General features: G+C 46.1%; 2 protein-coding genes across 9 annotated transcripts in view; one reads left to right on the top strand and one right to left on the bottom strand.

Moving 5' to 3' along the window:
• The first annotated feature begins 186 nt into the window (after window positions 1-186).
• Window positions 187-21,640, top strand: RNF223 (ring finger protein 223). Of its 8 annotated transcripts, none has more exons than XM_061450178.1 (3): window positions 17,429-17,695; window positions 20,217-20,348; window positions 20,693-21,640. In XM_061450178.1, the coding sequence occupies exons 2-3, from the start codon at window positions 20,297-20,299 to the stop codon at window positions 21,538-21,540; spliced, it is 900 nt and encodes a 299-aa protein (XP_061306162.1). In that variant the 5' UTR covers window positions 17,429-17,695; window positions 20,217-20,296; the 3' UTR covers window positions 21,541-21,640. The 8 variants fall into 8 exon arrangements, with proteins under 8 accessions (XP_061306167.1, XP_061306163.1, XP_061306162.1 ...); XM_061450184.1 differs by having other exon boundaries at window positions 17,429-17,930; window positions 20,849-21,640; XM_061450177.1 differs by having other exon boundaries at window positions 17,429-17,930.
• Window positions 21,641-23,529: 1,889 nt separating this feature from the next.
• Window positions 23,530-25,074, bottom strand: part of LOC133267696 (tyrosine-protein phosphatase non-receptor type 11-like) — a 40,493-nt gene continuing 38,948 nt past the window's right edge. Inside the window, exon 16 of the mRNA XM_061450176.1 lies at window positions 23,530-24,929. The gene's annotated coding sequence lies outside the window, so the exon portion shown is untranslated. The remainder of the gene's footprint in view (window positions 24,930-25,074) is intronic.

The raw sequence follows: 25,074 nt of genomic DNA, 5'->3' as shown, positions 1-25,074 counted from the left end.
GTTTGGAGTGCTTGGCAGGAAAGGTGTCAAAATTAACATTCCTTTAGGAGGCTGGGAATTACAAATTGCCTCAAAATAAACAGCTTTTATTGTAGGTTACTTGACAGAAAGATCTCATCTATCAACTCTATTGTCAAGCTGTGAGACAGGAGCAAAAATACTCTTAGATCACATTATCTGTTTTCTCTGAAGGGTATTTCCAGTATGTCTGTGCAAATGGAGATGGTAATGCTGGGAAGAAACCACACTGCTTCTGCTGTGTTGAGGAGGTTCTTCATCCTGCAAGTGTAAGTCAAGCCTTGCTTTTGCTGTGGTTATATTAGGTTTCTGTACTCAGGCTCCTGACTCACCTCTTTCTGCACACAGAGGCCACTAAAGCGTTCTGGCATTGTAACTTCCTGACTTGTGGCTTTTAGCAATTGGTTGAGGCAGTTACCAGGATTTCCCCTTAGAGACAAAGCAAAAGCACTCTCACTTTGCATGTTACAGAGCAGCTCTGAAACGAAGCAGGAAGCACAGGGCACAGTTACAGAGGTGATGCTTTTCTTTGGAGAGATTTGTTCTGTGCAACAGCTGCTGTTACAGGAAGATGCTCTGTGAAGTTGCTAAAGGCACCCTAGCAGGTAACCAGATTCCTTTCATCCACAGCACAGCCAACAGCCAACTGCTTTCTGATACTGCCATCTGAAAGGATGCTCTGATAGTTTTGACAGAGGGGAGACTGAGCTGAGCTCTTAGGCAGAAGCTCTTCCCTGTGAGGGTGCTGAGGCGCTGGCACAGGGTGCCCAGAGAAGCTGTGGCTGCCCCATCCCTGGCAGTGTTCAAGGCCAGGTTGGACACAGGGGCTTGGAGCAAGCTGCTCTAGTGGAAGGTGCCCCTACCTGTGGAGAACTGGATGAGCTTTAAGGTCCCTTCCAGTCCAAACCAGCCTGGGATTCTATGATTTGAGGAATGGGAATACAGGTTTTTGTAGAAAGCTGGATGCCTCTGAGCGAAGAAATAAGAATTTCTTTGACCAGTGACATTTTTCAGTGAATACCATCTCCTTAAGGAAAAACCTTGGAATATTACCTCATGTGGAGCATAACACCATCTGCACCAATGCTGACAAGTTTTCCTAGATCTGACCTACTATGCTTCTAGTAAATTAAAGCATTAGTTCTTATATGTCCTCATTCCCATTCAAACTGCTCCAAGTGAGCCATGTTCTTTAATCCTTTACTCTGGAATTCTATCTATTAGGCTGCTTGCCCTGACAGTGCCTTCAAATGGCATCAACTCAAATACATCCAGGGTTTCTCTTCACTACACAAGCACTGATTTCATCCTGACAGTTTCAAAGGCCTGCTTTGGATCAGAGCAGGAACAGGAAAGCTTAAGCCTGTTTCAAATCAGCTTTAACTGGTAAAAACCTATTAGTAGATTTGCATTAATATTAAGGAAAAGCTCAAAATCTTTGTTTTTAAGAAGAAAAGGTATTTGTAAAACCTGCAATAGGACTCAAATAATGCATACAGATGGCAGATGATGCTGTCCTTCACATACATTTGCTCATCCCATGGTGTTCCTGGAGGACTACCTGGGTGACACACAGTGAGGCAGTCAAGCAGAAAGTTATTGCTCTTGAGCAGATCTGACCTACATAACACAAGTAAAAACACTGGTTGCCTTGTCAAGAGAAGGCAACTGCTGGTACTGACATGATTTTATGGTCTGCTAATCCAGTGGCAATGTTTCTGTTAACCAGGGAAGCATCTTGATGTAATCCTGACATGCAGAGCAGCCCTTCAGGAGAACTGCATTTCCAGTGTGACTGGGCAGATTGGGGCAGTTTAACAGTTGTCATTCTGAGACTGCTTAACTGTTTGTTGAGAAGTATGCAGAGGATTCTCTGACTTCTTATTGTATTATGTGGGAATTCAAGACCTTGAGGAACACCTTTCAGTCAAGCCAAAGGATATTTCAAATTAAACTAAAACACATGGGTCTATCTACTGCTGTGTAGGATGTTCCTATCAAGCAGAAGCCTTTAGCTTGAGATCTCCTGCTCCCTGTACACCCTTTACATCTTTCCTTTGCTAACTTCTTAAGGGAGTAGGCAACTCCAACCCAATTTTCATGGACAGTTTGAAACTTAATATAGTGCCACCAAAGTAACTTACTCTACTGTTATCATTAAGCTGGGATTCTTAATACTACCAAGATGAATATGCACCTCACTTGACTTACCAGCTATGTTTTCCCTTTTTTCCCCTTAAGGCAAAGAAAATGAAATCACAGCTGCTTTTTAATGGTAAATCCTGGAAGTTTGAAAGTAGAAGAGAAATGAAGAGCAGGCACAGACTTGATGCACACAGGGGATATTTCCACACTTCAAAAAGCAAAGAACAGATGCACATAATCTCTGTCTGGGTTACAGTGGGATACGAGATAAACAATTCACAGGCTACGTGGAGTCTGATAATGAACAAAAGGCACTCAAAAAACAACCAGAAGTTATTCTTATACCCCAGGTTGCTTTAATTGACAACAGAAGAAATAAAGTCCTTTTCCCCAAGCTGGAATTACGCTATATTACTTTCCTACCTCTTAATTTCACAGGGCAAACTTAGAAGTACCTTTCCATTGAAACTATTTTCTGAGGCTGTGTTTAAGGTGTACCAGCTGAAATGCAAGTTTTATACTGAGAAAGAACTAAACTAGAAAGAACTAAAGATAAAAGAGGAGAACAAAAAGCAGTTCAAGAAATTACAATCACATTTTAATGAGAATATTGCATCAAATCTGATCTTGTTCCTGCTTAACCCCTCCCAAAATCTTAAAAACCTCCAAAACAAGTTTAAATATTGTCCCTGTTGATGGTAAACCTTCTTTCTGTTCAAAATATGGAAACCAATGCTCTGTGTTTAGTGTAAAAGCATTGCCACGCTCTCAGTGGTAACCTATTGCTCTGCTGTGGTTTTACTGTCACCAGTGTAAAGCAAGGAGTTGCAAGTGCACTGCTTATCATGCAGCTAAATGGCTTTGCCTGTGTAATCACACTACTCTTATTGTACTGTACAAGAATAGAAGCTTGGAAACCTCTGCTTTTGTGCAGTGCTTTCAAACCTTCTCTTATTTTCTAGTCTCTAATGGAGGTGTAGAGTCCTTTGTGAAGGACTTCCTCTACAGGAGAAAATACCTTTGTTTTTCTTAGCTAAATACTGATACATAAATCCCTTAGAAGTAATCTACACATTCTCAGATATCTGCAAGCCACAGATTAGGTACCACAGGCACAAGTTTATTCTGCAAGGGACTGTCATTATTATGGATTGCTTTTTTTGTGTGGTTTATTTCCCCCCCTCTATTTAATCAGTTGCTGTTTTGCATGTATATAAGGAGGAGCAACTTCCCCAATTCTAGAGCTTTCCTACCGCTTTGCAGCACATACGTATTTAAACTTGGCATTTCTCAGTCAACCATCATTTGCCTCGGGTATTTTGCCATTAGGCAACGGTTGCAGGTTGACGACAGAGTTGTGGCATGCAAATAAAAACCTTTTAGGCTTCATGTGGAAGTTAGGCATGCCAGGAATTGCTCAGCACCTTGATCTTGCCTCTGCCCTATAGCTGCACATGCTAATAAGACCCAAGAGCTTCTGTTTCACATTTTTCACTGCTATTCCATGCCTCATCCCTCATTCTGAGCGCAACTATCATGCTGTAATGTACTGCTCAGTGTATATGACTTTGGCAACAAGAGCCAGGCTGCATGTTGTTACCTTGTGATCTGGATCATTCATTCCTGCAACCAAATGTCATTTGTTAGCTTTGATCTGGATTTGTGATAGACCCTTGGCATGTAGTCGTAGGAATTTTATGTAAAGCTTTCTCCCATATTGTAATACAATGATCCCATGTGCTTTTTGACCGTATCTTGACATCCTGACACTCTATAAGTGACAAGGGTAAAATGCAGCTTTAAAAGCATAAAACCCCCTCAATAGTTGAAGGTCAAAACGTAACAGGTAACCACTATTGTATTTCCTTTGGTAAGAAACAGTAATTTCTGCTTAGAAACTTAAGACCATAAATATTACCTAGTTTAATCAGTCTAAACACCTATGAGTAACCAAATGACCATCACCCAAGCATATTGTCCCATCCAAAATAGTATATGGATGAAAGTATCGAAAAGAATTACCCAGGTACAGAACTAGCCTATAGAACCAAGCAATTTGTATAGATTAATCTAATACTGATTGAAAAGCCTGTAGGTTTCACTGTATTTAAACAGATTTCCTTCCTCCACCAACTATATGGTGATGTGTAACATGAGGAGAATCTAGGTTTCCATATAAACTCTTTCTATTTGGACATGGAAAAGACTCACAGCAACTTATGATGTCTGTTACCTACTTTCCTCACACTAGAAGTTATACTCTGCAAATTGCATGACTGTTACTGTATATTTGGGGTTTATCCCCCGCCCCCCCTTTAGGTGTTAATTCTTTGTTAGGAAACAAAACACCATCTTCACATGCAAATATTTGTAAAGCACGCAAGCGTAGGATGTGGGAAACCATAAATATTCATCATTCTTAATGGAACGTTTAGTTCTGCATGTTTAGTCGCAGGTAAATTTATCAAATATGATAATTATATGAATTACAGCTACTAAGGTTTAAGTCTTTCCATGCCTTTGCAAACATCAGCTATACCTCTCACATGGGCTGAAGGGGAGGGTGGGAAATCTCTCTCGAGGCCCTTGCTGTGAGCACAAAGATTATATATATAAGCTTTATAAACACATGTGAAAGTGCATTAAAGTTTTAATGCTGCCAGTAATATATAGCTTTGCTTATGATCCCATTGAAGAAAGATTTTCAGTGATATATGGACTTCCATTTAAGTTTTATTAAGGAGTAAATTGCGTTCTGCACGGGGAGGATTTCTCATTTGGCTTGATAAGCACCAAAACTGATGGCAGTGAACGTGGATTTTAGCAGTCTGAAGAAATCAGTGTATTACATAGGTGTCCCAGAATGGAATACATGCCAGCATGTATCCTGTGCTGTAAAATTAACTGGCTTGAGCAGTATCTAGCAGATGCAAGGCAGATAGCAGTGGGTTATACTAAGGTGTGGGCATAATGTTCTCAAGCAATCAGGAATACTTCTACTGCATTTCAAAAGTATAATCATGTAATTTGTGCAGCTCCTGGAGGCTTTCTGGGCTTGGGGGGTTTGTTTTTTCCTTGGTGACTGATTTACTAGGGAACTGCTCCATGAAATAGTGCTGCTTTAAAAGATAAACTGTGGTGGTCTTCAGACAGAAGACCTGCATTTACAATTCACCAGCCATTCTCAGTGAGACATTATGGATGAGCTTTTGGAGCAGACCCTGTAGAAATCTAGGGAAATGACTCATTCCATGGCCATTCCTAAAGGCCTGGCTGGATTCACTGTGCATTCACAACATGGTAACTTGTGTTTAAATTTAAAGCATCCAAAAGTATTGTTAAATATGATCAGTGCAGGGACCCCTTCCACTGGAGCAGCTTGCTCCAAGCCCCTGTGTCCAACCTGGCCTTGAACACTACCGGGGATGGGGCAGCCACAGCTTCTCTGGGCACCCTGTGCCAGCGCCTCAGCACCCTCACAGGGAAGAGCTTCTGCCTAAGAGCTCATCTCAGTCTCCCCTTTTCCAGTGAAGGCTATGGTCACATATACAGAATCAACTCATCTTTCCTTCTGCACTCTCAAAGAAAGGAGTTTCGGGCATCCCAGGCACATGCGAGCAATTCCGAGAGCAGCACGACTTCAAAAGCTGAGGAAAACCTGCTCTACTCCCCTGAAGAACTTCTTTATCTGGGCTGATGTGAACTCCCCGCCTGTTGCATTGTCCCAACTCAATGCATTCCTCCTTTATCAGCACCTCTTTCACTTCGGCTCTGTTCACAGAAGCCTCAATTGCTGAGGCACAGAAATACAGCACTCAACAAGTTTCCCAGAGCGAACACAAGGAGCACTAGAGCAGCTCGGAGAGAACAAGCTTGGCTTCAGGGCCCTTAGAGAACAGCCAAGCACAGAATAAATCAAGCCATAGCAAAACCTCCCTTCCTCAGTCCACAGCATTCAAGAGATGGATTGTTTCCTATCAAATTTACAGCATGGGAAGCAACGAGGAAACAGATTTACGCAACAGGATTTCCTGCCGGGAGGCTTCTGTCACAGCCACTGAGACCGGGCAATTTGATGCTTCTCCTCCTTAGGGGAGCACAGAGTAAGAGGTTGCTGCCATTTATTAAGCTGTCCCTGGAGGGGGGTTACCTTTTCCGTTCCTGAGCAAGCTGTTGATGCTTTGTAAATACCTTTCTCATCGCCAGGAAATTCACAGCATACTTCAAAAGGCACGCCCGGAGCTGCACAAGGAGGAAGGAGTCTTGGCACCTTTGTGATTGCTTTTATGAAAAGTAAGTAATTCCCTTAGTTTCTGAGAGCAGCAGCACACAAAGCCCGGCCTCAGATCTATATCTACAGAGTTCTCCACTAAAAATCAGGGCAATTTTCTTTCAGCTGTTCTCACAGCTGAAAGCATAACAGTTTGGCTAGAAAAAGCTATTACCTTGCCCTACAAATCCTCCCTTTTACATTCGCAGACTGCCACAAATACAGCTTTAAGCTGTTGTCTTGAATAATAGGAGAAATCCATCGCTAGCTTGAAAACCTATATTTTGATTTTAATCAGTTCAGCTTATGGCAAGAGAGGCTTATAGAAAATCACCTCTTCACTCGGTTTCGCTACTCAATACACTTACTAGAAAGGAAATCCCCTTTGAAGAGCCAATCATGCCAACCTTGTGTTATCTTCCATAAGGCTTTGCAGTGACACAGCTTCCATAAACCACAACTCACCCCCAGTTCCACCCTGCAGGGACATCAAACTGGACATCAAAATTGCAATTGCAACTCACTTTCTTCAAGCTCATCTTCCAGCACCTCATTAGCACCATCCTGTCTTCAGCCCAGAAACACGAAGGAAAGAAGACAAAACCCTTCCTACCCTTGAGCTTTCCTATTTATACTCCAGCCCTCCCAAATCAACACCTACTCAATGGGCACACCTGCAGCTTGCTGATCAGACCTCTGATCTGAAACCCTTTTAACTCTATGCTTGCCTTATATTAAGTGAAAGACAAAATGATTTCTCTCTTTTCCTCCCTTTTATTCAACAGCTCTGAAATCTCTCATTCCACAGCTCCACTTTTCTGGCTCCAGAATCAACATGCCATCACCACTTGCAGCAGTATTTAGATACTACTTTGTTCACAGTAAATCCAAGTAAATAAGTAAGATAAACAGAAAAATATGTTCTATGGGTATCTATGTGGATACAGATCCTACAAGGAAATGTAAATAACTAGGACTAGATTTTCCAGGGAAAACCAGACATAAGGATATGGCAAATTGCTATAATGCAGTAAAAAGTTCAGGAATTCATCTGCCAACTCATGTGTTCAACCTGTCAGAGGATGAATGAAGCCAGGTTGGACACAGGGGCTTGGAACAAGCTGCTCTAGTGGAAGGTGTCCCTGCCCATGGCAGGGGGGTGGAACTGGATGAGCTTTAAGGTCCCTTCAACCCAAACCACTCTGGAATTCCATGATTCTATGAAACCAAATGGTCGCCCTAGTGTAAATTATAACATTTTTGTCTCAAGAAATGGGGTGGGATGAGCAATGGAGAAACCATGTTCTAATCATGGCTCTCACAAGCTCCTCTTTGCCCAAGGTCACAGCTCCACAGGGGCTGCACAGGGTCTGGTGGGCTCTGGCACATTGAGGAGGTTCTGCAAGCTGCTTCTTCCCATCCTGGTGCACCAGTGCAGCCCTCATGATCCTCACAGATCCCTGAACCAGTCTGCTCCTCCTTTCCCACCATGTTATTCCTTCCCCATCACCTGGGGGCACAGGAGAGGTGAGGCAGCTCACGTTCATCCAGGTCTGGAAAGCCAGGAGGTAATTGTGCATCCCTGCAGACACAGGACGTGAGCAGAGGAACCAGCAATTTTCCAGACACCCACTCATGGCTTTAAAATCCACACTGTGCGATAGTGGAACATGGCACTTGTGATCTCCTGCTTGCTGGAGGCTACCATGCTCCAAACAGTATCTTCAGGGCAGTAGAAGTTCAAACTGCCTCAGCACAAGTTCAACAGCTTCCTGTGGGTCTTATAGCTCGCTATCATCACAAACATAAAGACTACCTCACTGTCTCTTGGTTACTAATATAAGAGTAAGTAGGATGTTCCCTAGTTTAAAGAAAAGCCATGGAGATGACCTATCTCTTCTCTAAATGCTTCACCTGTCTTTTCTGCAGTGACTCTAAGTGGTGCAGCATCATCTATCCCCCTGCTCAGGCAACAAGATCTTATTTTTATGACATTGCAGTTGGTTTCCAGGACTATAATTCTGCCATCAACTCAACGTTGTGATTGCAGTACGTTTGGAACAGGAAAGCGGTAGGTATTGTTGGGTGAGGAAGGCAGCCATATGTCATTCAAACTATCTCAGGAGCATTTAAAGTTGAGTGATGCATGAAATAAAAAGTATATGTATAAAAATGTTACAACATATTTTGCTGTAGAAATCTTGGTTACAGGAAAGAGCAAAAAAAGCAAGAAAGGGGAAGAGAAATCTTCCTTATGGTTGAGAAACTGAAGCCCCAACATTCTCACTTCCCTTTGGAGATGCCAGACCTGCCAGTATTAATCTGTCCTTCTTGAAAGGGAGTGCGATGAGGTTGATAGTGATAATCATTGATGTATCAGTTTGCATTTGGGTATTGATTTGAAATGGTCAGTTTATGCTAAATTACAGCTAAAAGATGCCATTGAATATTATCCCAGTCATTTGCAGATCAGGGAAGAAAAAGAACAGCAAGTGGTGCTAGAGCTGGGTTAGTTTTTGTGTCTCCTTTTCTGTGTGGTGCATGATGGCCTGCGCAGTGCTAACAGAGCAGTGGTTAACCTGGCCAGTATGTCCATTACTGGACCAGTACAGGAGCCATGAACCAGCCCTGTTTGCAGTGGAGCCACACTTTCAAGAGCTGTTTTACATCAGGACAAAGACACGTTTCTTATGCCACAGGTCTGAAGAAATCCAGATCCAGTGGATTTCAGTGCACCTCACAAATCTGCTGTATTTGGTTTCTTCTCCATTTTGTCACCATTGTCACAACTCACTGCCACTTCCCTTGGCTTTTTCCTCATCTCTGTCTCCCTGATGTCAGTTTTGATCAAAGACCCTTTTATAACACAGAGCCCTGTCCCCTCTTGCCACCTGCATCATTTATTTCCCTAGTGACAACTGCGTAAAGACTAACTTCAGGTCAGGAAGCACAGGAGGTGGAAAAGAAAGGCTCGCAGGAGACCAAGGGCAGCTTGATGCTCTTCAACCAGAATCACTTCATATCATGAATATTGATCATGAGCAAGAACGGCAAGAAGGATTAGAGCAACTTAATTATTTATTCCATGTTGATTGTCCAAACATTTAAGATTGCACTTAGGCAAAGCAAATTGGGACGCAATTAGTTTAGCTGTTTCTATCACACCCATTGCTAAAACACTGGCTGTGTGCATTAGGTACATTAAAAATACATCAGAGTCCCTCCCGAGGAGCTCTCCTTTTGTTTCATGTTCTGATCAGTGAGAACTATTTACTGGAGGACTAACCAATTCCAAGTGTTGACCTTCCAAGGGGATGTCACCTGGGTAATGCTGGGAGAAGGTCCAGACAGTGGGATGGGAAGCTTGGAACATTAATTGTGGGTTTAGCTTATCCCTGGCTTAACTTCAATCAGCCTATCTGCTCTGATATTTCCCTTTCACACAAGGTCCACAGCTAAACAGGAGAGCTTAAATATCATCACTGATGTATTACACAGAGATGAAGTGGTGGTAGGAAGAATCTCTAGTTCATGTAGTATCTCAAGGCATGTACATCCCTATGACATCCTGGAAAACTGAATTCAGAATCAAGTCTTGGGGGGGGGTTGCTACCTCAGATCCACCATCTAGGTCTTACTCTTTCATTCTGCTTACTAGAGGGAGGATTTCTATGGAGAATATGCAGCAATTGCATTTCAGCTTTAAGATTTCATTCACTGAGTTTATTACTCAGAGTGAGTGACAGGGCATGGCGCTGGGTTCGTGAGAGCCAAAGCTCTGTTCCTGGACGCTGCTGAGCATCGTCATTCTGCACTGAACTCACTGTAAGTTGTTATTTAACACAGGATTAGGCTTGAAGGAAGTGAGTGTGGAAAAACCACAACCATTTGCGTTTTGTGTGTAAACTGGAGTTAGGATCCGGATTAACAGGTGGAAAATGTGAACACAAATACCAGGATGTTCCTCAGCCCTCTTCCAAGTTCCTCCTTCTGCTCTGCTGGGACAGACAGCCCATGTCTGTCCAGTAATTGCACTGCAATATCATTGTTACTCTAGAACTGAAAGGTGCCAATGCTCTGTGTGGTGTAAAGCGCTGAGCAAAGGCTACGGAGCACAAAACTGAGAGCATGCGGTGTGGAAAGACTGTGTCAGGATGATGTAACTGGAAGGAGAGCAGCATTTATCTGTGCAACTGTGTGCATGCATGTGTGCATGTGCAGAGAGAAGGCGAGGGACTTGCCACGGGAGACACCAAGGTAGCTCAAGTCTTCTTTCTCCTCTGACCCCTGGATCCTCAGCAATCCCCATTGGGGAGCTCAGGAATAGCCCAGTGTAAAACCCACTTGTATCCACTGAGGAGCTGGTGAGTTTTCCCCTTGTTTTGTTCTCTCTAGTCACACACTTAGGAAATACCAGCTTCTGTGACTCTACCAGTCCCCAGAGTGAACAGAAGTGACTTGGAGCCTGGGGCAAGAGCTGCAAAGGGCTCTAGTGGCCTACTTTGCTAAAATAGCATGATAAATATGTATATGGGAAATAGAAATGTATTAAAAGGACATCACTCATGATTGCTCTTTCCCTTTGAATCATTAACTGGAATGATGTCTCTTGCTGGAACGCCGAGCAGGAGAGTGTCTCTCCAGCTCAGATCCAGATGTCAGCGTTTGGGGACAGAACCAGACGCACGGATGAAGTTATAAATTAAGCTTTTATGAAGGCACAAAGAACATCCTTATGTTCTTTTTATATCCCCATATAAGGGTAATGGTGATAAATTATCTGAGGCACTAGAAGGACGTTTTACCCTTGTGCCAACACTGGCTGCTTTTCACTTTGCCTTATCTCACTGGAACTCAGTTTCCATCTCTGCATCTACTATTGTATTTGCACGTTCATATGAGGATATGCTTTCCATTCTTGCCTCACCACATTCTTTAAGATTGAAGTATAAATCGCTCTCTTCAGTATAGACCACTCACTAAGATATCTTTCTTACTGTACTTCTAGCCAGGCTCACATCTGGGATATTATCCTATATGCCTTAAGGAGCTGAATGATTAACTGTGTATACTAATAACACAAACTAATGTCCAGCTGCAGCTATAATTACAAGAACTGAACCTATTATGGCCGTAACTGAAGTGTCACACTTGAGAAAGCATTCGAGCACTGCGTGGAGGAGAGCAGCTCTATCAATACTTCAGAAACTCAAGGAATGCAAAGCAAATATAGACACCATATATAAAAGAGGGATGGAAAGTGATCAGGGTTTTAAAAAGACAAGCTATGATGGCATGTCCTAATGGACGGCACATCCATTATTTCTATATTGAGTAGGTAGAGGGTAAAGAAGGAACAGTTTCTCTCTGGGGCCTTAAAGAAAGAGAGGAAAGAAAGGAAAAGGATAAGAAACACTTGATCGCTGCACAGTTTTAGGACTATGATATGGCTCAGGGATAATTAAGCTTCCAGAATGGGAAAGGGAAGGAGACAGTAGGTGGAGTCCTGTGCTTGCTCAGTGCAGGAGAAACACAGTGCCACTAAGCCCAAAGTGTGCTGGTGTCCTTCCTGCAGCTGGGACTTAAGAGGTTCCCATGTCCACCACTCCGCTTGCGTTGCTGAGCTTTATGGAGACGTGTCTTTACTGGTTTCCCAGTCCCACAGCCCAGATTTCATAGGGGCCATGGGATTCCATCTGTGGGCGTAAGAGAAGGAAGACTGTTCATCCTTGGGGATGGGGAGAGCGCGATGAACGCGACAGAGAAGTAGAGAGCTCATGGTCACGCTTGTCCTTCGGGATCACTGAGGTGTGTCAGTCATCTGATCCTTCTCAAGCTGGTGGAGAACTTGGCCAGGAGAGGGCGGGTGGTGGCTTGTTGCATAAGGAAGAGTCTCGGCAGAGGAGATGCAAGATGTGACATCACAGGCTGTTTCCCCAGCTCATCATGTCACCACGGCAGGCCGGGAAGTGAGTAACACTGCCGGAACATGACCTGCGTGGGGCAGTCATGACAGCAATGAGCAATGTGCTGGGGAGAGCTTCTTAGCACTGCCCTTTGCCTTGCTGCTGTTGCCATCTCCTCTAGCCCTGCTGATAGTCTTCCCCATCAGCAACGTGCTATGACTGCAGCTGCCTCTGGAAAACGTCTTCTAGTGCTGGCAGCAAGCTACCTGTGATCCATGGGGAGAACATCCCGTTTGTGTTTCAGGAGAGCAATTACTTTGGTTCCCATGCACTTTGCATGGAACTACATCTCAATTCCGGCTGCACTTGAGCCACCCACAGCATCAAAAGGAGCTGGTGCTGCAGCTCTAATGCCCCTTCGACCAAGCCCATCCCTTTTACAGGCCCCATTGTGGGCATCATCTTGAAGAACTGCCATACTCATAGAATGCTTCCAATGATTTTCTGGTGGGATTTACTCTTCCTTTGAGCTGCTGTTTATGAGTGTTGGTCTCAAACTTTCCTTGCAAGCCACTATAGAAGCACCATAAACATCTGGAAAGCCAACAGTCTCTTAGGCATGGTTTCATGGATCACCAGCGATTTCTAGACCACAGCTCAGCCATTGGTATGAGTCATTCCATCAGAAATAAAGGGCTAGAAAAAGAAACCTGACCTTATGTTGAGGGAATGGATGCTATTCCTGCTATTTGAGAAGCTAGCCGCGAGTGCCTGAATCACACAGCCTCAAGCCACTGAAGAGTAATAGTCACATGAGTGATGGAGTATCAGGAAAATTGCTATGTTGCTGCTGTACTTTGTAATGATTATCTAATCATGGTGCTTTCCTGGTGACTACAGGAAACAAAGAACAGCACCAAGTTAGGTGCCAGGTGGATCTAGTGTTTGAATAAGATTAAACTGCAGAGGCAGATGGTTCCAGAAGTTGGGTTTGGCCTGGTTGGTAAAGACGGGCATCACTTAGAGGATGGGAGATACCTGAGGGCCACAATCTGTGGCTCTATTTAACAGGAACAGTTTTATCTGCACCTATATCAAACTACCTTAGTAGACATTTATGAGCAGTGCACAACCCTGATGGTGTTTCCCACTCCACCTCCTATTTAAAGACTTACTCCACTGCTACAGCAAGGCACTCTGCTGTGCGAAGGGGCACAACTTGTCCCATCACTGCTGCTTGCACAGAGGTCACAGCAGCATTTCTCAATGCTATCTGGCCTTCCCATGCCCCACACAACTTCCCTGGCTGTAAAATGAGATAACGTCCTCAATCAACATAGTTACTGGAAGGCGCAGCTCTCTGTGTCTGGGAAGTGTCTCGAACTTGTCTGCTAGAAACAGTTAGAGAAGGATAAAACATAATTATACCAAAATTACGCCACGGTGAGCTCCCATCTGCCTTATCTGGTGACTCACCAGGCTCTTTCCTGACAGAGCAGAATACATGCATTGGAATTTCAATAGCCAGGTCTAGCCGTAGGTGCAAACTACTGCAAGGCTAATAAGGCTTCACATCCAGCACCCGGTTAGGCAGCTAGCTGCACGTGAAGCCCAGCCAAACAAAAGAGCTCCATGAGTTAGCATGGGAAACATCACTTAATAACCCTGTTTATCACCCCAGAGCATTAATCGTGTAGAGCATCAGGCCTTCTGACTCTCAGGAGCACCGTGGGATCCCAAAGCGATGCTAAGGTTGAGGCCAGAGGACTTTTTGACAGGAAAACTCAGGCAGTGCTTGGATCTCACCACTAATCCTGCATCTGATTAACAGATGATAACAGTGGAAGGTGGCAAGCTCAGCTACTGAGCTGCACCCATGTCAGAAGTCACAGGAGCTGGGGATTTCTTAGTGCATGTGTATTTCAGCCGAGAGCGTGGATGTGAGGGCTAACAGACAACGTAGTCTGAGCAGTATCCTCCTGCTGTAAGCATTTAACCCTACAGACACTTCTGTTCCGTGTTGCACAAGGGTGTTTGCTTTAGACAGGCTTGTTCTCACCCAGTCAAAACCAGCACATCAGTCCTAAGCAATACCCTTATCTTTTTCTTTTGAAAATGCAGCTCCAAGGACCAAGTAGATGTGTCTTTTATAGGCAAGAATAACACTAAAATAGGTTGGAGCTTTGTCCTACAAAGGCTGAGTCCAAAGCAGTGTGACCCTTGACACTTTCATGCTTCTATAGCAACTGCTCCCTTGGGTTTCTCCCAGCACAAAAGCCCTTCCAGGCTTTATACATGGCCTCAGGATGTGTCCCAACAAATCAGAGCTGCAAACAACACCCAAAACATGGTCAAAAAGGTAAGCACTCCCAGATGTGCTAAACAGTACATAGGAATGAGAAACTAGCTAGCCTTGGATGGAGAAAGGGATCAGAGGAAGCTTGATGCTCATTGCTTGGTGTTCTTTCTTTCCACCCACCTTTATTTGGTGACTTTATCTACTGAGATGAAGTACACAGAGAGTGAAAAGGGTTATGCACTTGGGCAGTGGTGGAGGTAAACACAAGCAAAGGAACAGCCTGAAGCTTTAATCAGCAGTCTGTTTGTATTACCCTGCAATATACGTTGCTTCTTGTTACACTCAAAGTTGGTAGTTGCTGTTAGGAAATGATCTTGTTCACTATAAACCTTCCTAAATGCCCCCTGAAAAGAATACATACCCTTGAGGAGACCACATCACTTCTGCAGCAGTCCTGGATGAGATGGCAGTGGTTGCTGAGAGTGGTGAAACAAGGAGAGGGGATGGTGGGAAGGGTTTGACAGTTAAAAGTCAAGGTTTCAATCACAGTTATTCACTGCAGGTGGGATCCTCCATCGGATCTCTGGCTGGAGCCACTGTAACCAGCCCTAAATATTCCAGTTTCCCATTTAAATACACCATCCAGACAAAGACTATGTCCAAAAAGGAAGGTTTATGATTTTTTTTTTTTAATTTTCTTTATCAAATTCTTTTTTCTATTTGGGAAATAAGCCACAAAACCCCAGGGAAATGGTTTTGCTCCAGGTCACGGTGCTTATACCAGAGATCTGCATCTCCTACATCTCATCCCAGTGTTCCAGTCACATCCTCTTGGCTCCTGCATGGCTTAGCAAGAATGAATTTAAACAAGTGTTTTCAGCCTGCTGTTTGCATACCCCTGTGCCTGTACCCAGAGAATACCTTTGAGAAGCACCTGAGATGTGTAATGCAAGGAAATTAATGAACTGTTTCTACTTAGTACCACTGTCCCTTTAAGTACAAACAGGAAGGTATGTGCTCCCACAACTGATGGCTCCCAATCCTCTGGATCCACCCAGGACCAGCTGCAGCTCCGACCATGCTCAGTCTATTCTTCTAAGCAGAAGATAAAAATAACAGCAAGCCTCCCACTCACTTTTGGAAGCCAAACCCTCCTCGTCATCCCAGTACGGAGCTGGTCTCGGCACGCTCGGTGCCTTGCACACCCACTGTGTCCTTGCAAAGGGAGGAATGTGCGGGTATGTGTGGGGCGGCCCAGTTTGCCCCAGGCTCTCACCTTCGGGGTTGGACTCAACCCATTCCATGGTGAAGCTGATGGGAAACCCCTCTCTGAAATGCTGAAATAGCAGTGGTCTGCTGACAGCCCCGGTCTTGTCAGTGGGTAAAGGGCTTAAAATGTGCCTATGTCTGTCTTTAGAGCATGACCATAAAGTGAATCACTGTTCTTCACTACCAGGGCAGAGGATCTCAGCTAGACCCAAAACAAGGACTTTTGTTCCTCACTGTGTTACCCAATGTAACGTAGAATCATAGGATAGTCAGGGTTGGAAAAGACCTTAAGATCATCCAGTTCCAACCCCCCCTTGCCATGGATCATAGATTAGCTTGGGCTGGAAAGGACCTTCAAAGGTCATTTAGTCCAACCCCCTGATATGTTACTGAAATGCTGCTAATTTTGAGCTCAGTTTACCCAAGTGCTTATGCAGGTGACTAAGTGAGCAAGCCTTCTAAAACCGATTTACATCCATTCATCAGACATCCTGCTTTGTCAGCTCTAGGCAGTGTTTGCTTCCCAGCCTCACTCATCCTTCAACAGCAACATAAATAGATTGGGAGTACACCGTGCTGGCATTGGGTGCTCCGTCTGGTGTGTGGGTTGTTATTCCTATGCTGTATGTGCACTCTGATGAGGGAACTGTGCCGTTGGGATGCAGATCTGGGAAAGTTTGGATTTAACTGGAATTCTCCATTGAGGTGTTTGTCTTCTAGAGTCACCCACGGAGCTCAGTGTGGAGGAGCAATGCTTTAGATCGGGTCCTTCGAGCTGTGGATGGGTCATGGAACTTCACTTTTAACCTTAAAAGTGATTTAAAACTCTGGTGATTTCAACACCCTTAAAAACCTCCTTCTGGCTTTCAGCTCACTAGAACTGAACAGTGGCACCTGAAGCAGAGGAATGGGGGAGCCAAAGTGCCACTAAAGTCCATGGGATTTAGACACTGCTTTGTCCAAAGTCATATTTGCAAATATATGAACTAGGCTAAATTCTGATTGTTCATTATTTCCCCCTCAACACACACACTCTTGTTTCCTTATCTGCACTTGAGTGTGAATCTGTTGGTTCTTTTTCTTGGCTCATGGACTGATGTCCTTTGAACTGCAAAAGATTTACAGGTCAAATAATATTTCTCTATGTCAGTTACTACCAAAAGCTGGAAAGAACGACATTCCTTCCCCTCCATACACCCTATAGGAGCTTGAAGCAGTGTAGACTGTTTCAGCCTCCTGGCTTTCAGATTTATACTGGATTTTATACTGCTCTAGTGGAAGGTGTCCCTGCCTGTGGTAGGGGGTTGGAACTGGATGAGCTTTAAGGTCCCTTCTAACACAAACCATTCTGATCCTATGATTCTGCTGCAACAATATCGTCCTCCTCAACCAAGGACAAGGAATTTGAGTGTCAGAGTCCTGTTAATCTAAGGCACTGTCAGACAGTTTGTCCCTGATGAAGAAACAAGAGAACAACCGTCGCTGCTTTTAGGTGGTCCTGAAACTTGCAGCCCTGTGAAAACGCCTGCCCAAACCAGACCAGATTACAAAGAGCGATTAAGCAACCTCAAAGCTGGTTGAGGAATTGCAAGGATTTGAAAGCAAAAGGCCTTCCCCAACTGGAGAAGATGAAGAAGTAAACATTTCCCACATCTCTTCCTCGCAAGCACTGCCCCTTATCAGGAGCATTCCAGCCTGCCCTGTTTGTCACAGGAACCGGCCGGAGCGGGAGCACGCTCGCAGCCGGTGGAGTGATTCAGTGGTGATGGGGAAAGGCAGGTGGAGCAGGTAAGTCACCTCTGGACAGGAAGGTATAAAAGATACCTGAATTACAGCGGCAGGGCCACTTGTACACAGAGCTACCGTGCTGGAAACAAGTCAGGAAGCAACCAGGGAGCTGGGAAACCGGAAAGCAACTTATAACACAAGACACTAAGCCTATCCTCTGGAGAGAAGACTCTTCAGGGGTAGAAATCAAGAGCCTGGAACATGCTTTTCTCCTCCTAAGCAGCACTTTGAACAGGTATTTATAGACTTTAATCTATACACCTCTTAACTCGCTGTGTAGTCGGTGGTTCTGAGTTATAAGATACCATTAGAGAATCATATTACATGGCCACTACCGTAACTGCGTGTTCTCCTCTGTCGGGCTTTATGGGGTGGAAAGAAGTTTCCTAGAAGTTGTGGGGAAGTAAAAAGGAATCATAGAAGTTCATAGAATCATTTAAGAATCACACTTAGTTTTAAATCTGGGTTTATGGCTCTCACCTGGATGGTTTAGTTATTTACTGATGTTCCCAAGGGTTTTGGAAAGCCCAGGGAAAAGCTGGGAAAGCGAGGGGAATGGGTGCAGGGCTAAGGCATTGCAGTGTGAGCAGGGAGGTCTGAGCAACTGAAGATACTATTCTGTATGTAAAAAATACATAAATAACATGATTTTGTAGTGCAAAAAACCCCAAACCAACAGGAAAACAACCAACCCCCCAAATCCTACCTAATTCTATTGAGATTCCACACTGGATGTCTTCAGTGGTTTATTTCCTAATAATAAACACATAATAATGTGGATTTCCCATCCCTGGCAGTGCTCAAGGCCGGGTTGGATGGGGCTTGGAGCAACCTGCTCTAGTGGAAAGGGGTTGGAAGTAAAGGAGCTTTAAGGTCCTTTTCCTACCCAAACCGGTCTGTGCTTGGGACCCTCCAGCTTTAGCGAGCCTTGGCCCTATACTCTTCATATCTTCCCATTTTAAGTCTCCCTGCATCATCTCTGATCAAAGAGCCCCATGGCACCAAGATAGTGGCAAAATTAAGTCGACTCTAAATTGATTAGACCTAAAAAGCATCTACAGTGTCACGATCACCTTTAACAGGAGGAAACTGTGAACAAAAGCCGGTCTCTTCATTTCAAAGCAAATACTGTGAGTAAACTTCCTCAAGCTTTACTGTCACGATAAGGCTGTTGCTACAGCTGTCAGATTACAAGCCAGTAAACCCCCCAACAGAGCAGCTTTATCAGATAGGCTATGAAATGACAGTTTCATAAGCAAAGGCTCCGTCTGAGGTTACCTTCTGCCACTGGTGGTGCTGCTTATTTTGCACAAGCACTCCAAGCCGAGGCACTGCAAAGGGCTGGGTGTAGGGGATGGAGTTCTGCAAACCGGAAGATTTAGTGGGGGAAAAAACCACCCACAAAACTCAGGGGTTTCCCTTATTTCTGTGCCAACTGGATTTGGAATTCATCAGCATCTGCCAGATAGTGCTAAAACATGCACAGTGATCTTTAGTCAGAGAGAAACTGCATTAAAGAAACATTACCACACGCTAAAGGGTGCATCTGTGAGTGGGAATTTAACTGGAGGCTTCCTAAGAATGGCTGCATTTAGAATAAGAGAAGAAGGAAGGTTCTTAAAGGTGGTTTCAGCTCTGGCAGTGCGAGCTGTGATGGGAGAATACTTCATTCCTAAATAATGGAGACTATTTTTGGGCAATATAAGGAATACCCAGTCTTTCTGATACCTTAAATTAGCCTTTAATGCAGGGATGTGGAGTCTCTAGCCCATACTGGTGAGCCACTGCCAGATAATGGAGCCCTATAATTACAGCAGCCATCGGAACCTTCTTGGCTTGTCATGGCTTAAATCTCCCAACAGGAAGAATCAAGCACAGCCAGTTCAGTGATGCAGCCTACAGGAATGTTCCCCAGGCACACAGCATCGGGCTGGGAGTTTCCTCCAGCCAAACACTGATCAGGCAGCAGTGCTCAATAGCAGAGAAGTGCTGGGGCGTATGCGAGCCCCAGAATGCCTGCAGAGCTGCATGTCTAGTTTAGGATGACTTGAACTGCTGTTATCAGCTACCCAGGGCCTCCTGCTTGCGTGCCATGACAGCGCAGAGTGCACCTGGCAGCTCTCAAGGGCTGTGCTGGCACTGCCCAGGGGCTGAGCGCAGGGGAGAGCTGTGCTTCCTGAGGGGAACCCGAGCAACAAGGAAATAGTGGAGAATTCCCCTTATTCCCGCACCAGGGCCATTGCTTTTCTTGCTGCGTCACGGTGACAAGTATCGATGCTCTTTGCGCTGCTTGTGGCCGAGGATGCACTAAACTGTGTCCTCCCTTCCCTTGGGTTCTCCTGTGAGATGAGGGAGCTCAGTCCCGCTCTGGATCCACAAAGCCAAGCAGCATCACAGTGGTGCCTCACCTCCTAGGACCATGCTCCAAGGCACAACCTCTATGAGCACACCAGAGAGAGAAGAGGCTCGCCCCCCCCCGCCTCTCTACCTCCACAACTGAATAGTGTTATCTGTCTCTTAGGCTTTGCCCATGCTGCCACCATAATATCTGAGTGCCTCCCAGCCTAATAGGCTGCCATAACGAGGTCCCTACTTGACCTCATGGAGTCTTCTGCTCTCCTCCCTGCGCAGGTATCGGGGAGCACCAGCCGGGGTAGGTGCTGCTTGTGTTTTTATCTGCCCAGAGGGAGGCATGGATGGGGAAAGACTGCGCCCATCTCTCTCGTGCCATGGTGGTGCTGGTGGAGAGGCTTTGGCTGGATGGTGGAGCTCTGCTGGTTGCTTGCTTCTGTGCAGGATGTGTAACTTCACCTTCGGTATCAGCTTCGACCAGGCTACCTGTGTCGTTCTCACCTCTAGAAGGGATCTATTCCAGGCTCAGGATGCATTGGAAGTCACAAACTTGCTCTTGGTTTCTTTTAAGGGGTTAAACGCAGGTGCGGTGATGGGTGTCTTCCCACTGGTTAAAATGGAGGCTGTGGTTTTCTTCTCTCCTAGAGTCTCCCAGGGCTCTCTTTATTTCCCCGGGCACCATCATGTCCTGCTTCACACACCTATGGCATTCCACCACGGCGGAGTCTCCCACCAGCCCGGTCCCTGCCTCTCCAACTGAAATCCCCATCCCCATCAGCCCCATTGTTGTCACCTCCCCAGGAGATGGCAAGAGGAAGGCGAGATCCCCAACTGACAAACCTGGCTCTCCGAACCCAGCCTCTCCAAAGCCAGCCTCTCCTGTCGAGTGTTCCATTTGCTTCAACACCTACGACAACACCTTCAAGACACCCAAACTGCTCCAATGCTCCCATGTTTTCTGCCTGGAATGCGTGGCCCGTCTGAGCACGGGGCTGCCCCCGAACCAACCAGAGGACCAGCTCCCCTGCCCCTTCTGCAGGCAGTTGACCAGCATCCCTCTGGAAGGTGCCCCAGCATTGGAAACCAGTAAGGAGCTCCTTGCCACGCTGCCTCCCGAGCTCCAGCAGGAGAAGGTGCTGTGGATGGAAGGGACCAAGCTGTGCTGCCGTCAGTCATCCGATGACCCCGAGGATCCAGACTCCTGTATCTCCATCGATGTTGCCATGAGCAAGCCAGAAAGCTCAGAGGCCCCCCCGACAGGGTTAGCTGGGAGGCTGTCCCGCTGTGACATGTGTGATGACTGGAAGCGCATAGTCCTCCTCTCTGCCTTGATCATCATCCTCTTCTGCATCATTCTGTGGCCAGTCCAGTGTGCCCTGAAGACAGGGAACCTCCGGTGCTTCACAAGGACTGTTGCCATGAGCAGACCCGAGTATCTTCCCCCTAAACACACCACGGCAGCCACACCAGTGACACAACTCCCTTTCCAGTAGCAGCAAAGCAGCTCCTCGCTCCCATCTAGCAGCACATCGTGGAGGTGGGAACAGGGCCGCTGCTCCAGCAGCATTCCATGGTCCTGGAAGACCTCATGGCCCACTCCCCACGCTCCTAGCTTGAACGCATGCATTCACCTTCAGGAGCTCTACTGAAATACATCCCTGCCAAGCTGTCTCCAGCCCAGGAATGCCCCAAGGAGCTGCTGCAGCATCCTGCTGCCAAAATCCCCACGGAAAACAGAGCTCTGAAGGCTTCTGGAACTCTTTGCCCTGTGTGCCATCCTGACTGGGTACCAGCTGCCAGTGGGTGCAATTCCTCTAACTCCCTCAGGGAATAAAGGGCTATTTCTGCAGACTGAAGGATCTACATGATTATTCCTAAGAGGAGCTGGGATTGGGAGGGTAAAGACATGTCAAAGGCATAGAAACAGATGAAAATCACCTTCATGCCACACGCTTGGAACATTTCCCTTGCGTTATTCCATGCTGGAGGTGTAAATGCTGCCTCCTGCTGACCAAACATGGATGTGCCACCGGTACCCATCACCTCGGTTGTGTTACCACCCCGGTGAGCTTGGGAACGGAACAGAGAGCCCATTCTACTCGCTTTTCCCTTAAGAAGATGCTTAAAAATCCCTCATTCCTACCTGGAAAGGAACTCTGAACATAAGGGGGGAAGTTTTTAGGCACTATACATGGCAGTTAATTCATCAGCAAACTTCATTCATGCTTCTCACAGGCAAACTGCTGCCAAAATGACAGCAGCTTTACCCTCCTAATCATCAAATGTGTCAGTATTAAGACACAGGCCAGTTGCTTACACTCTATTTGTATTTAATGCAGTGATCTGACAGTGATTAAAGTCTTCATGATGAAGGCAACTTCCAATTACGTGTTTTCTATTCCAGCACATGGATGTAAGACAGTATTGTATGCAAGTACCATACATGTATGTATTAAATTATGTTTTATACAATGCAATGTGTCCATTTGTGGCAATTACTCCACATTTCCCTTCTCACTTGCAGTTGGAGATGGGCACGTAGTAGTCCTGAGTCCAGCAGCATTCCCAGATCATGGAGCTACACAGCATGCCTGTGCCAGTGTTGTACAACCCAGCTTTACCCTATAAATTCACACTTACCATCCCCATGGTGTTATCCCAGGTTCCACATCCCTCTGGGCTTACCTGATGTGACCTGGAAGAGGAGAAGCTCAAAGACTGCTCATGTTCTGCTTTCTCCCAGCTGGGGGAAGGATGCTTCCAGTCTCCCTTCCCTGGAAACCTAATTTGGAGCAGAAAAGGCTGAAGCAGCTCAAGTCTGTTGCTACGCAAACCCTCTGTGGGACGCTGGATCTGCACCACCTTTCTTGTTCAGCTCCAGGCTGGTTTGATCTGTGTCTGCAGGAACCACTCCAGGCACCGTCACAGCGTCTGCCAAAGGCATTATTAGCCTTGACAGGGATTCTCACTTTGATCCTGCTGTCCATTGCCACTGGAAGGATGCTTCCCAGCACCAATTTATGCATGTTCTTGGCTCAAGGCTTAAGGCAGAGAAGGCACTTCCAGTTTCCCCAGGTGCATTTGATACCAAGCCCAGCCAACAGACACTAAGCTGAAATGCTTTGTCACTGCATCTTTGTACCATTCAACTCCCAGGCAGGGGAGAGGGAAATAACACCTCCAGCCTCCTCAAATCTATTGCTGTGATGGTGAATGGGCCAGAGAGATGTTCTCACAGTACAATGTTCCTAGTACTTTGTCACGGCATCCTTATGGATGCCCCCTTGCACTTCCCCTTCTCCCCATGTACTTGGAAACCAAGGTTGAAGGTTTAGCTCACAGGCAGCTGGAATCTGTCACTCGTGCTCAGTCCAAAGGAGGAGTCAACAGCTGTGAAGTGAAAACAGGGCCCTCCAACAGTAGCAGAATGCCCCGCTGCCCACACCAACCATCAGTCAAATCCCAGAGAAGAAAAAAGCCTCGAGAATATTCAACATTTATTCAAAGTGCAATAAGAAGAAACAGTTCTCCTGTCCCTGTGACAAGGGAGCAGAAAGACCAGCCAGGAAACACAGCCAAGGTACGTCATTGTGCTTTGCTTCAACACTTGGAGCCGGCACTCCAGGCACTAAACACCCCAACCATGCAGCAAGTCCACCCAGCTCCAGACCGGGAGGACATCAACACCAGCCCCATGCAAGCTCTGGAGGTTCAGGCCCCAGCACTCAGCCCCAAAGCTCCCCACAGGGTCGGACACCGATGAATCCTGCGGGAAGGGGTTCTTTGGCAGGACTATTTGCTGGCCTTTAGGGCTGGAACAGCAGGAAGCACTGGCAGTCGCAAGTCAAGGCTTATCAGCAAGAGCTGGAATACTCCACTCGGTAACACACTCATCTTCATGGCACTGGTCAAGTCACAAACACTCCTACAACACCCCTACTCAGCAGACACAACGCTTGCCTTGTCATATAGCTGAAGGAGGGGGGGGAAGAGGTCATGCAGCAAGGTAACGCAGAGCTGCATCAAGCTTAGAGGGGTCCAGCTCAACAGGTTCAGCTCAGATTAGCACCCTAGGCTGTTACTCCCTAGGGGTGGCTAACAGCACAGCCCGCAGCCAAAGCTGCTTCAGCACCCTTCAGCCAGGTGGGGTTTCACATTCAGACCCCCCTAAGGATGGGGATGCTCACCTCTGCCTCTCAGCTCTGCCATAAAACCCAGGGGCAGAGCAGTTTGTGGGCTCTCAGGCACACACACACGTGCAACTGCTGTGCTAGGACAGCAGCAGGGACTGCCCGGTGTGCTTTGGCAGGGTTGCATAGACATCTACAAGTGGTACAGCCAAAGGGAAGTGTGAGAAGGAGAATCCACAGAGGTGCAAATACCCAGGTCTATGCAGTGCTCTCTGTTTCTCTCCCTTACTCACAGGCAGCAAAGTTACCCCAGGATTTAGTCTAAGAACACTTCTAAGCTTAGAAATGATTGACCTAATGAAAACATTACAGTGTACTAACGGTTTACTAATGCCCTAAGTGGGCAACCCTGGGGAGGCTCCGAAGCAAACAGCCCTTTCCATTCCTTCGAACAATCTGTGTGTAAAACCCAAGGATCTTAAATTAAAACCCAAGTAATTAAAACTGAGCCTTGATGCCTAATGAATGTCCAGAGGCACTTCCATATAAACCTCAGCCTCCCGCTCCAGGGGAGAACGGGACAAGGTCCTTCTCATGAGTGAGTCAAGTCAAGGCATGTTTGTAGGTGCAGACTCTGCTTGCTTCTTTACTCGGCTTCTTGCTTCCTCGCTGAACCCAAGGTGCTCGGGAAGGCAAAAGAAACCATCTGATGTTGCAGGACTTGGAAAGGGTGGACGTAACCGCTGTAAAACCTGCGTTCCAAAGGAAGGGAGAAGGCTGGGATGGGCTGCAAGTGGGAGAAGAGCGCAGGGACAGGCGACGGAGCCAGGTCTCTCCTGCTAGCACCCTCCTGTTCTGCATGGCCTGACATAACAGCCCAGCAGCAGCTCTCCCCCC

The sequence above is a fragment of the Pezoporus flaviventris genome, unplaced genomic scaffold (assembly GCF_033815535.1).
Source record: "Pezoporus flaviventris isolate CSIRO_AGI_PZ_B2104156 unplaced genomic scaffold, CSIRO_AGI_Pfla_v1 ptg000009l, whole genome shotgun sequence".
NCBI classification, from domain to species: domain Eukaryota; kingdom Metazoa; phylum Chordata; class Aves; order Psittaciformes; family Psittacidae; genus Pezoporus; species Pezoporus flaviventris.
Note: the sequence above shows the minus strand (reverse complement) of the source record. Positions and strands in the feature narration are given on the sequence as shown.

Coding starts and splice junctions, on each gene's coding strand:
- RNF223 (XM_061450178.1), top strand. CDS start 20,297: ATGGAGTCTTCTGCTCTCCTCCCTGCGCAGGTATCGGGGAGCACCAGC. Junction 20,349..20,692: donor ATCGGGGAGCACCAGCCGGG/GTAGGTGCTGCT, acceptor CTTCTCTCCTAG/AGTCTCCCAGGGCTCTCTTT.